Source organism: Gadus morhua, chromosome 12 (genome assembly GCF_902167405.1).
Source record: "Gadus morhua chromosome 12, gadMor3.0, whole genome shotgun sequence".
NCBI lineage: Eukaryota > Metazoa > Chordata > Actinopteri > Gadiformes > Gadidae > Gadus > Gadus morhua.
In genome coordinates this window covers 29,349,375-29,362,810 of record NC_044059.1, presented here as the reverse complement: position 1 = coordinate 29,362,810, position 13,436 = coordinate 29,349,375, and the positions used below count along the sequence as shown (strand labels likewise).

The 13,436-nt window shown below is 51.4% G+C and overlaps 1 protein-coding gene across 1 annotated transcript in view; it reads left to right on the top strand.

Moving 5' to 3' along the window:
• The window catches only part of lrrc7 (leucine rich repeat containing 7), a 55,535-nt gene that overhangs the window by 36,168 nt on the left and 5,931 nt on the right, over positions 1-13,436 (top strand). The window contains exons 20-30 of the mRNA XM_030373605.1: positions 858-1,107; positions 2,809-3,318; positions 4,020-4,244; positions 4,376-4,616; positions 5,478-5,864; positions 6,445-6,693; positions 7,449-7,661; positions 9,482-9,649; positions 10,794-10,910; positions 11,895-12,093; positions 12,840-13,147. Coding sequence (XP_030229465.1) covers positions 858-1,107; positions 2,809-3,318; positions 4,020-4,244; positions 4,376-4,616; positions 5,478-5,864; positions 6,445-6,693; positions 7,449-7,661; positions 9,482-9,649; positions 10,794-10,910; positions 11,895-12,093; positions 12,840-13,147 — 2,867 coding nt within the window. The remainder of the gene's footprint in view (positions 1-857; positions 1,108-2,808; positions 3,319-4,019; positions 4,245-4,375; positions 4,617-5,477; positions 5,865-6,444; positions 6,694-7,448; positions 7,662-9,481; positions 9,650-10,793; positions 10,911-11,894; positions 12,094-12,839; positions 13,148-13,436) is intronic.

Sequence of the window (13,436 nt, the reverse complement as noted above, 5' to 3'; positions counted from 1 at the left end):
GGTGGTGGACCAGGGGTGCCTGGCAGTAGCTGAGTGGAGGCGGGCTCTGGCAGCTATCCTGTTCCATTAAGAAGCTTCCGGATGTGTGCTGGTCAATTATTTTATGCAAATGTCTAATTGAATCATGATGTACTCACGCGGTAATGATAGGAGCGACAGATATGGGGAGCTAAGGAGCAGTACAAATCGATTACCTTGAAGCACCTTTAATGATCATGAGGGGTGCGGGCGGCCTTGTATCGAGGGAGCGCGCTCAGTTCATGTGGGTGGCGGTCAGCAGGGGGCGATGTGGCCGCCCTGTCTGGCCTGGTGAATGGTTGAACTGTTTGCCATTTAATCCTCCTGCCCTTTGTGGGCTGACTCCTAGAACACGGTTCTGGTTTTGTGTTCACTCCCCACCTCTACCGACCCCTCTCCAGGGCCTCACAGCACACCCTACAATAATATCGGTTATTGCAAGTGAGGTCGCTGGTTCGATCCCCGGCTCCTCCTAGCGGAGTGTCGAGGTGTCCCTGAGCGAGACGCCTCACCCTGACTGCTCCTGACGAGCTGGCTGTCGCCCTGCGTGGTCGACTCCGCCGTCGGTGTGTGAATGTGTGAATGATTTGTTGTAAGTTGCTTTGGATAAAAGCGTCAGCAAAATCCCCTGAATGTAAATCTAGATTAAACTAACGTTTTGCACGGAGGCCCGACGGCCTGTTGACACTCGTTTGCAGAGACGCCCACTTGATGTCAACCGGCTTCAGGTCCGCACTGCCTCTGTGCTTTTATCTCCGCGTGGGGATCTCGGCGCCGTCTCCGCGCCGCGTCTGAAGGGAGTTCCGGACGGCGCTGTAACCGAGGCCTTCTCTCCGCAGAGTCCACCGACGAGGAGGTGGACAAGATGCACTGTCTGAACCACAGCGGCTCCTCGGCCACCTACTCGGACTACTCCCCGTCGCAGGGCTCCTCGGGGTCCTCCAACCCCCCCGGGGGCACGCACCCCCACCCCCACCCCCACGCGCTCTCACACGCACACGCGCACGCGCAGGCACACACGCGCTCGCACACGCCCACCCTGCCGACGCCGGGCAAGGAGCAGGCGCCACAGACCCACTGGACCAACAGGTACGCACACGCACACGCATACATGCACGCGCATGCATGCAGGCGCAATCACACACACAAACGCACGCACGCACGCACACACACACATGCACACGCACACTCACACATCAAAGGTCACAGAATCATGTATGCAAAACCCATAGAAGTGCATATATATATACATACGTTTCTAAAAAGATAGGCTGACCAAGGCACTCTTCTTAAAGTTAATAGCTTTAATAAATAGGCTAATTCATAATGGAATTCTTAAAAAGTTGCCCACATGTTTCGGCCCTTTTAGGCCTTCATCAGGGCAAGATCGATTGCATATATATACTGTATATATTTATGTTAAACAGTGTTTCCCCCAGAAAATGTCTTAGTCAAGGTGGTCAAGGAGCGCGGGGGAGGGGGGGGGTGGTTCAGTTCGAAATAATATATACAAAAAGCTTTAAGGCACGACTATTGATTTTAACTGTATTACCGGTGCATTGTTTACCTTTATTTTTTGTACTTGATGGAAGTATGTTTTTCTTTCCCTACAAGAGTTTTGTACTTTGTTATTGCATAATAATAAAAAAATAAATATATATATATAAATATATATATATATATATATTTTATAAATAAATATATATTTTTATACATTGGTAGTCAAGGTGGGGCCCTATTGTTCTTAAGGCGGCCGCTTTAACCATACAGTGCTGGGGGAAACAGTTACGACATTGAAACACGTGTGTGTACAGTACACGTACAGACAAACGTTCAAAAGACCATGAGTGCCCACAGACAGACAGACAGACAGACAGACAGACAGACAGACAGACAGACAGACAGACAGACAGACAGACAGACACAGATCAGCGTACAGATGCAGAAGTACACCGTTGCATACAGCTGCCGTGTACACGGCAGACAAACACATGTGCACACACCTACACACACAAACACACACATACTGTCTCCGACTCTGAGATGGCTTTCGCGTTTATCACAGTCCCTCATGGTCACTCTTGCCAAGCATCCATCATCTCTTCCCCTCCTCCTCCACTATGTCTCATCTCTTCCCATTTCTCTCTGTCTCCATCCCTCCCTCCTTCTCTCTTTCTCATCTTCTCACCAAGCCCAGTGAAGGTCAGGGAAACTCATTAGAATGTTGTGCACGCCCCTGATAGATCCTCTCTCGCTCTCTCTCTCTTCCTACATCTCTTTCATTCTTTTTATCTATTTATTTTCCTCCCAGCCCGATATCTCTCTCCTCTTTCTTTCTCCCTCTCTCTCTTGCGGACTTCAAAGCTGATCATAGCAATATTTAGTTAGTGATCCATCCCAGAGGTTTTTTTAAAAACAGAACCACTTCATGACGCTGATGAAATCCCCTCGCATTGATCTGTCCCTCCTGTTGCAGCTCAGGCAGAATTAAAAGGCTCCACAACTCCCGGTAGGGGGGGGGGCTTAATAGAAGCCAGCGTTTACAGCCTGGTCCCCTGACTGAGATACCTGTAAATAACTGATCTTTTCCCGCGTGCCATGGCTGTAACCTCTAGAGTCCAGAGGTTAAGGCCCAGCACCCCGCGCCCAGAGGGTAGACAGCGGCTCATAAAGGCAGCGTTGTGTGTAGTGTGTAGTGTCTAGTGTGTACTTGTAACTCATTAACCTCACTTCATTTTTAAATGTTGTTCCACCATCAACGGACGTTGTTTACATTCTGTTTCTGTGTAGATTGGCTCAGTCCTTCCCCAAGCCCATTGACTCCAAGCCCCTGCTTTCTCAAAGGGAAACCCCTCCATCAGGCACCTTGCAGCAGCACGGAGACCGACGCCCACTCAGCGAGCCCTTTGATTGGTCAGAAGCGCCGCACTACGACAACACAGGTTTCGATGCCGAAGAATCTCCCATGGATTCCCAGACCCCCGCCGGTAGCCACGGTAACCCCCCGCTGGGCTCCAAACCCCGCAGCCAATCGGCACACGGTCGCCGCCCCCTCCTGCGGCAGGAGCGAATCGTGGGGGTTCCTCTGGAGCTGGACACCCAGACCCTCCCCTTCCACAGCAACCAGCGCGCCAACCCCGACAGCAACCCCCCGCCCCCGGCCCCCCCGGCCCCCCAGAACCCCTGGCAGAACTGGACCCGCACGCCCAGCCCCTTCGAGGACCGGACCGCCTTCCCCTCCAAGCTGGACCTCACGCCCTCGTCCAGCCCCAACCCCGACCGCAAGGAGCTGGAGTCCAGGTAACTCAGGAGGCACTCAGCGGCCCCTAGTGGCCGAGTGAGGGTAACGCAGCAGACACTCAGCGGCCCCTAGTGGCCGAGTGAGGGTAACGCAGGAGACACTGAGCGGCCCCTAGTGGCTGAGTCAGGATAACGCAGGAGACACTCCGCGGCCCCTAGTGGCCGAGTCAGGGTAGCGCAGGAGACACTGAGCGGCCCCTAGTGGCTGAGTCAGGAGACACTCAGCGGCCCCTAGTGGCTGAGTCAGGAGACACTCAGCGGCCCCTAGTGGCTGAGTCAGGGTAACGCAGGAGACACTCGGCGGCCCCTAGTGGCTGAGTCAGGGTAACGCAGGAGACACACAGCGGCCCCTAGTGGCCGAGTCAGGGTAACGCAGGAGACGCTCAGAGGCCGACCCCTACGGTGGAGGTCTCTGGAGACTTCTCCCTGTTCTGGGTTCAAAGTATGCTCATTTTTCTGTGCTCAGAATTGAAAACAATGATTTAATGCACTTACATGGGACATGAAAGTGTGATGAAAGTGTGATGGGAGTGTTACGGACTGATAATATCTTTTTAGGCTAAGAGAAGAGGCATCATCGTTATAGTATGTATTCTACAAATGCCGGCGCTTCGTTTGTGTTCCTCCGCCGTTGGCCTGCGCCCATCTGGCTATATGTTTATTTCATGTCTGGTGGAACGTTCTCTCTTCATGCTTCGAAGGCTGGAGCAGGCAGGGGCCAGCCCACTGCCTGGCAACTGGAGTTACCATGACAACCAGGAGCAGAACAGGAAGGAGCAGCTGAGCGTCGGCGGGGGCAACAAGGTAACGGTGGTGATGAGCAAGAGCTCGGAGCGCCTTTCGCCCATGATGAAGGAGATGCGCTCCAAGTTCAAGAAGTCCCAGAGCATCGACGAGATCGACATGGGCTCCTACAAGGTCTACAGGTAGCTGAGCACCGTTGCCGTCCACCGTCCACCGTCTGTCTGATCCGTGTGTTACACTCAGTCAGGGCTCGGAGGGAGGTCTCGTCCGAGCTCAGCCCGTGCCTGATTGGCTGGCTCCCCTCTCTCCGCAGCATTCCCATGGACAGCTACAGCTCGTCCATCGAGCAGCAGGCCAGCCTGGAGCGGCCGGACCTCCACGGCTCCATGGAGCAGAGCAACATGTCACGCTCCCAGTCCGCCCCCATGCTGGACGACGAGATGGGCTTCAGCGGGAACGCCTCCAGCAACCACAACCACAGCCAGCAGGGCGGCGGCCAGAAGCCCGCCATCCCCCACAAGGCGTACCACTTCGACCACAACTACAACCCCCAGGTTCACACCCGCGTCCTCGCTTTAAACTCTAACTTGACTCTGACTTTAAAAAGTCAAAGTCAAAGCTTTTCAAATCCAATTTGAACAAAGAGAGTCTTGTTGAAAGATTCAGAGAACCAAAACCCAAGACACTGCACTGGTTTAACATTAGAAATACAAATCTTGTGTGTGTGTGTGTTGTGTATGTGTGTGTTTGTGTGTATTTGTGTCTGAGGGTGTGTATGATGATGAGATGAGATGAGATTTCAGAATTAGGATTTCACAAACATTCACCTGAATAAGTATTATATGAAGGTTTGGAAATCTCCATAAGGAACCTTGCTGAGATACAAGGTTAACTAGGTTAATTAGATAACCTATACAATATAAATCACCCAACACACCTTTATCTATAACCTATACATTATCTATAACCTGTACATTATCTATAACCTATGCATTATCTATAACCTGTACATTATCTATAACCTGTACATTATCTATAACCTATACATTATCTATAACCTGTACATTATCTATAACCTATACATTATCTATAACCTATACATTATCTATAACCTGTACATTATCTATAACCTATACATTATCTATAACCTGTACATTATCTATAACCTATACATTATCTATAACCTATACATTATCTATAACCTGTACATTATCTATAACCTGTACATTATCTATAACCTGTACATTATCTATAACCTGTACATTATCTATAACCTATACATTATCTATAACCTGTACATTATCTATAACCTGTACACTATCTATAACCTATACATTATCTATAACCTGTACATTATCTATAACCTATACATTATCTATAACCTATACATTATCTATAACCTGTACATTACCCAGCAGGTGACCATGGACCGCAGGGCTCCGCCCCCTTTCCCGACCACGCCCGACTACGCCAACCACTCAGGGAAGGCCCTGGAGTACATGAACCAGCCCGGCAAGACCCTCCCCAAAGACATGGTGAGCCCCCGTTACCGCGGCTACCCGCCCCTGGAGATGTTCTCCTTCCCCCAGCCGCCAATCAACCAGGAGGGCCCGCCCCCCCAGCAGCAGCAGCAGCAGCAGCAGCAGCAGCAGCAGCAGCAGCAGCCAATCCCGTCGCAGCGCTCCCGGCCAGGGTTCCTGCGGCGGGCTGACTCCCTGGTGAGCTCCACGGAGCTGGCCCTGTTCCGCAGGGTCCACGAGGCCCAGCAGGAGGCGCTGCAGGAGTCCCAGTACCGGCAGCAGGTAGGGGGACCTACCACTGGTCCTGTGTGTCGGTGTGGATGTGTGTGTCGTGTGTGTGTGTGTCTGTGTGTGTGTCGGTGTGTGTGTGTGTGTGTCAGTGTGTGTGTCGGTGTGTGTGTGTGTGCGTCTGTGTGCGTTTGCATCTGTGTGTAGTTGTTTTCACATAATGGTGTGATGATTGAACGACCCGTGTGAGTTAATAATCCCGCTCTATATCCAGTGACTTCACAAAAGGATCAAATGCTGCAGAAGGTTTATCTGGAGGCTTGTCTGATATTTGATCCTCCCCCCTTCCCCTCCCTATCCATCCTCCCCCTCCCTATCCATCCTCCCCCTCCTCCCTCCTCCCCCTCCCTCCTCCCTCCCCCCCCTCCCTCCTCCCTCCCCCTGTACCCCTCTCTCCATCCTCTTCCATCCATCTCCATCCTCTCCTCTCCCTCTGTCCGTCCTCCACCCTCCCCCTCCCCCTGTCCCCCTCCTCCCCCTCTCTCCATCCTCCTCCCTCCTCCCTCCCCCTCCCCCTGTCCCCCTCTATCCACACCCCCCCCCTCTCTCTGTCCCCCCCCTCCCCCCCCCCCAGGCCGAGCCCCCCCACTACGGTCGCTCCCTGGCCTACTCCACCCTCATGGACCACTCCTCTGCCCTCGCCAACATGGCCGAGAGCCAGGGCCAGCTCATGCACAACAAGAGGAACGGTCGCTACGACGACGACTACTCTGCGTACCAGGAGCAGAAGAAGCCCATGATTGGCTACCCGACCAAGAGCCTGACTCAGCGTCGCCCCCTGTCGGCCAGGAGCTACAGCACAGAGACCTACGGCGCTTCTCAGGTCCTTGATACCGCCACCTCTCTGTCCGTCCGCCTGTCAGTCTGTCTGTCTGTCTGTCCTCTGAGAGCATAGAACCCAGCCCGTTCATTATGACTCACGTTGGGAGGCGGCGGAAGCTCAGGAGGGAGAGCGGGTCGCTAGTTCGATCCCCGGCTCCTCCTAGCTGAGTGTCGAGGTGTCCCTGAGCCAAACCCCTCACCCCAACTGCTTCAGTCCGTTTAGCATTTACCACATTTTCAAATGCATTAAGGGCGTTTAGCAGACGCTTTTATCCAAAGCGCCTTACAACGCTTAATGCACACATTCACACACCGACGGCGGAGTCAACCACGCGAGGCGACAGCCAGCTCGTCAGGAGCAGTCGGGGTTTGGGTGTCTTGACTCTGAATCCCAATCTCCTTATCGGGCGTCTCTCCCTCTGCCTACCCCTTATGATATGGATCTAAAACGCTCCGTGAGTCGGGTAACTCTCAGAGCCCACAGAGCACACAGTTCGGCTCATATTTGTAGCGCAACAAAAAAAAGAAATAGGATCCTATTTTTATGATTCTGTTTTAATGGAGCAAATATTTTGGCCGAATGCAGCGGGTGTAATTAAGTGTCTTTGTGGTAAATAGTATATATATCTTGCCCTAGTATTTTCTTGCCCTCTTGAAGGGGGCCATTAATATACGGCCTGTTAACCCTTTTGAGACTGTACCGGTGATTAAGGGCTCTACAAATACGATCGAACTGAATGTGCTTCGTGTCCCCAGGCGCGTCCGGTCTCCGCCCGGCCCACCATGGCCGCCCTGCTGGAGAAGATGCCCCCCGACTACGCGCTGGCCACCTGCCCCGAGAAGCCCTCCGAGGACACCATCAAGGTGCGGCCCGGGCCGCAGCCCAAGCCCGATGACATCACCTCCAAGATGCCCGCCGACTGGAGGCAGCAGCTGCTCCGACACATCGAAGCCAAGAGGATGGACCGGGTAGGCTGACACACACACACACACGGGCGCACACACACACACACACACACACACACACACACACTAGGCTGAGCACTCTGGAGCCCTCTGTGTCTGTGTGAGCATTGTTGTGTGTGTGTGTGTGTGTGTGTGTGTGTGTGTGTGTCTGCTCCACATCATCCCGGTCAGAGCAGCCCCCCCACTGCTGTGGAGCGACCCCAGCTCTGATGTTGTCCTGTGTTCAGCTCCACGGACTAGACCCACCCTACTCATCTGATATCAACCATCATAATTATCCTCATAGATTAAAAAAGTATGAATGTAGGTACAGTTAACAAATGAAGGTATCGTACCGATTGACATAAAAACAAAGCCGAGACGTATGCATACGGATAGATTTTAAACAACGACAATACTAACATGGGAAGGAACACTATTGATGTCCCTTGTGAGGTTTGATCCAACTCTCTCTGCAAACACTAATCTCAGATCAGGCCGCTAGGATGTGTGAATCCCCAACACTAATACGTACATACACAATAGGCATCAGACTATTGAACAAAATCACCAAAAAACACGTACTTTAGAATGGACAGCAGAAGACCCCAGGCTACATGTCTCATAGTCTGCTCCAGCCTCATGACACCTTGAGGTAACCTACCATAGCTACAACACGGGCCTAGCTGTGTTTTAGTACAGAAGAGCCCTTGTGGGACCGATATGATGGACTATTCACTTAATAAACTGCAGCTGGCTCATTTATATTTAGCTTTTCAGCTGTTTGTGTCTAAACGACAAGCTGGAAAGAAGCTAGAGAATATGTTTGTTGATTGGTCGAATTCTATTGACGTTTTTCCAAGTACCATTGATCGGAACTCTCAACTCTCAAAAAGAAAACTAATAAAATGCCGAACTCCACAAATTCGCACTATGTTCATAGTAAAAATATCACTTCTAAACCCATATGCATCGACCTGCTAAATTAGTTTTTGCCAAAAATGGGAGCAGAACTGGCGAATGGTAGTTGTTGAAGAAAGCCAGGTCTGGTCTCTGCTTAGGAAGGAATGCTCAGGTTCTCTCACACACAACCCCAGGGCACTGCCTCATTGACAAGAAAGAGAGAGGTTTTAACTGCTGGTGCTCAGCAGATTTCTTTGGAAAGATATAACTTTCTTTAATTGTCAGCACTCCTGTACAATGAATTCCTGTCCATCAGTAGATTGAATCGGTCGGGTAACGGCAGGCGTCTTCAGTAGGCTCTCTGAGCTCGCCGTAGGAAACACATCTGCTGACTGTGAATCCACGGCCTTCTAGGATCAAATTATTATTTTCCCTTTTTAATTCAGTGAAGAATTTAAACCATTCCATGTACTCAGTTTTTTTGCAAGATAAATTAAAACCTGGACGTCCTTGATCCCTAACTCTGCACTAACCACTCGCTGTGTAAATCACAAAAACAATCAACTTTTTTTATAAGCATTCCCTAGGAACGAAGGGACTAGACGTTCATTAGCAATAAAACGTGTGTTGAAGTCGTGATGGCGGTGGAACTCTCTCTATAACCTCCCTCCTTAACCTGCTAGCGTGGGAGCCGAGAGACGCCCACGCTGTCCGCTGTGTGACACGATGTTTCTCTGTGTGCGTGTAACCGGTCATACGCTAACATTTATCTGTGCTTTCAGCGACTTTGCACTGTTGTTCTTGTTGACTTGTGTAACTGTTGTTGTTTGTGGAGTCCACAGTGTGTCTGCTGCAGCCTGCTGTCTGCCCCCCCCCCACACTCCCACCCCCACCTGCACCCATAATCACCCGTGTCATGTGATGTTGTCTCCTCCAATCAGAGTGGTGTCCTAAAGCACAACACGCTCACCCTGGGCATGCTCTGTCAGGGCGGGGTTCACGCCCCGGGCCGCAGCAGCACTTTGAACTTTAACCTTTACAATAACATTAAGCATGCGCCCCCTGCTGGCCAGTGGCTGCCACTACCGCCTCCTCCATCCGCTACCGCTGTAAGTATGATACATGAATCATGTCAATGACAAACGATTATTACGCAATAACTATCCAGTGTAGGGGCGCTAGGAGCCTTCTTACACCTCCATCACCTAACCCTAACTATGGCCACGGCACCAACCCATCCCCATGTCTCTCATATATATATATATATATATATATATTAATATATATACAGTATATCATATACCCGGTGCTATGGCAATGCAGTCTCTAAATATGCTATTATTTCTTTCACTTTTTGGGGGGTTCATATTACAAGCTTGCACTGCTTGAAATAATCATGATAACGTCCAATCCATTCTCATCTTATTTTTTCACTTTTTTTCGTTTATATTACCCCTCTGAATTCATAATTTGTGTAAATTCGATCTGTATGCGTGAGCACTAGCCAGTGTTCTACGATGCTGCAAGGAAAATATACATTTAGATTCATCATGTAAACTCGTTACCTCCGCCAGAGAGGTTGTGATTACACTCGCGTCTCTGCGTTTCTCTGCCTGTGAGAAAGGATGCACAGATTTGCATCAGATTCAGGCGAATGGTTGATCATTGGCATGGGGACGACTGATTGACCTTCCACACAGGTCGCAGGAATATTCACATTGATAGATATATCCCAACAACTACAATGTGAATGGCTCAGTATACGTGAGCGCAGTGCAGTAATTGTATACGTCACAAAACGACCATGACTGAAGCATTAACATGTTAGTTACGTATTGTTGACATGTTAGCCGTGCTAATACAAAAGAGTGCAAGGACCTGTTAGCGTGTTTGAACCATAGCATACTATTGCATTAGCATGTTGCCATTAGCGAGTATGCATACGCGTGTTAGGGCCGTGACATGCTAGCATGTTAGAATAAGCGTTGTAATGGCAAAGCGTGCATTCACCATGTTCGTCATGGGGAACTTGGTGACCCCCTCCTCACGCCACACCTGTGGTGGGGGCTTTGTGCTGCTGGCCTGGGTGGAGGTTTGTGCTCTACTGAGCACATTATCTAGTTATGCTTATTATGGGATAGGATGCCTTAACCCCACGTCCAAATGAAGCCAATATCGAAATTGGTTGAGAGAAGTGACCTCTGATTTATGGATCTGGTTCTCATGGGTCTTCCTCCTCTGCCTCTCGCCCAGACGCCTCAGCAGGGTGCCATGCTGGACAACGACCAGGAGGGGGGGACAGCGAGCAGCCAGTGGGCTCTCTACTCCCTCGGCAGGCGGGACGTGCCGCCTGATAACGTCATGAAGAAGGTGGGTTCCTTCAGTGGAACCTCCAGAGCGTTATGACCATATTTGGACACTCACACTGGACTTACTGACATGGACATTGGCTTCAAATCAGGTTGAGACACGAAAAAAGAGAAGAAAGATGTATTTTTTTTTGTTGCTCAGTGCTCCGTCAAACGTGTCGTTGCTATGATTGGTTATTGGCCTGTCCAATCGTGTACAGAGGCATTTAGGTCTATGCGCGTTGGTGATGCCCCTTGGGAATCTAAAATGAACAGAGAGGTCGTGGACTAATTGCAGTTTACAATTCGTCTGGCGATGCCAGGCTACGATCCATCATGGCAAAAATGTAACAGAAACTTAATGAGGTTCAGACCCCATTAACCAGCAGCTGAGATTCCCAGCTCTGCCGTGAGACCCCAGTGTTTACAACGTTAACGGCGACGTTCACCGTTGTAACTGCCGTAAGTTCCCCCTCCCCCCAACAAGCCTACGTCTGTTAAGCCGTAAAGGCGTGTTTATTCAATAGTAAGAATACTATTAAAAAGAGCGGAAATTGTCTTGGCTCAGTGACACTTGGAGGAATCCCCCGGTCGTCTCCCTCTGGATGGAATCATGTCCCGCGGTCATTCCAGTGTCTCTCGATCCTCCAGGATGGCTCTCGCCCCACGAGAACCACGACAGCCCCACTAGAGTTAGAGTTGAAGCCGGCTGTTTAAGCCCTGCTTCTCCACCTGCTGCTCAGGTGTTTCCCATTCTGCTGATTGGTTTCGCTCACTAGCGCCCTCTGGGGGAAATGGGCGGTATACCCCGGCGACCACCTCTCCCCTGGGCCGCCAGGTATGCTGTTCCGGAGCCGGGTTGCCACGTAGCGTATACCCCGGTTGAATGCTTCATCGCTCGTGAATGGTCCCAGAAAACCGTCAATGACCGGATGTGTGTATTGTGCGCTAAACTCCCGACAACATGAAGTTAGTCTACCCTGCTCCATTTTCCTCTCCTCCACAGAATGTCCACGCCCACAACCCCTCCCACCAGCAGCACAACACCATGATGGTCACCTCCTCTTCCGGCTCCTCGGCCACGCCCCCTCACCGCGGGATGGGCCAGCAGGGCTACGAGGGCGGGGCCATCAACAAGGGCGGCCAATACCAGCAGGGGATGGTCATGGCCATCTCGCCCTCTGGGGGCGGGGGCCAATACCAAGGTAGCGCACGGTCTGGGGTCAGCAGGAGAATGTGATGAAGATGTCTTTATCAGGGTCGCACTTTTCAGTCCAGGTTACAAAGCTTCACAACAGTTAGCTCAAAACAAACAAAGCAGGATAACATCCCCCAACAAAAGCTTCCTATGCAAAATATACGTACCTTCTCATGCAATGCGAACTTCATAAGACGTCAGACTATTGAACAAAATCACCTTAAAAAGCGGACATTATTTCAGTGTGTTATTGTCGATTCTGTTGTTTCTTTGCTGTGCTTCTTCTGCCAGTGCTGCAGCCCTGATGGTCACCTTGTTAGGTGGGGTTAGGGTTAGGGTCACCTAACCCTAACCCTAACAAGGTGCATGAGAAGGGTTCGGGTGACCCTAACCCTCCTCATGCACCTTGTTAGGGTTAGGGTTAAGGTGCATGAGAAGGGTTCGGGTGACCCTAACCCTCCTCATGCACCTTGTTAGGGTTAGGGTTAGGGTGCATGAGAAGGGTTAGGGTCACCCTAACCCTCCTCATGCACCTTGTTAGGCTTAGGGTTAGGGTTAGGGTTGGGGTGACCCTAACCCTAACAAGGTGCATGAGAAGGGTTAGGGTGACCCTAACCCTTCTCATCAACCTTGTTAGGTTAGGGTTAGGGTTAGGGTTGGGGTGACCCTAACCCTCCTCCCTTGTGAGTGTGTACGCATGGTTCGGTGCCGGCGCCGTCCGTTCACCGTGTCTTTGGGTCACTGCCTCCCCAGCCCTGCCCCTCGCACTGACCTCCCCCAGCCAGCCCTACCCCGGCGGGGGGATGTCCATGTCCATGACCCCCTCCGGCAACCAGCCCCAGTACGCCTCGCACCCGCCCTCCCTGCCGGCCACCAACCCCCAGTACCACAGTAACCACGGCAACCACGGCAACCACGGCAACCACGGTAACCACGGCAACCAGGGCATGGTCCACAGCGGCCAGGTGGGCATGGCGACCCACACCAACCCGCGGCCCCAGAGCGCGCGCTGCCTCCTGCAGACCAAAGGGCAGAAGAGCATCGACGGCTTCCAGGACCAGGTCACCTGCAGCCTCCCACACTGTCTCTCTCTCTGTCTCCCTCTCACACTGTCTCTCTCTCTGTCTCCCTCTCACACTGTCTCTCTCTCTGTCTCCCTCTCACACGGTCTCTCTCTCTGTCTCCCTCCCGCACTGTCTCTCTCTCTGTCTCCCTCTCACACTGTCTCTCTCTCTGTCTCCCTCTCACACTGTCTCTCTCTATCTCCATCTTCAACTGTCTCTCTCTATCTCCCTCTAGCTCTGTCTCTCTCTCTATCTCCCTCTTCCACTATCTCTCTCTATCTCACTC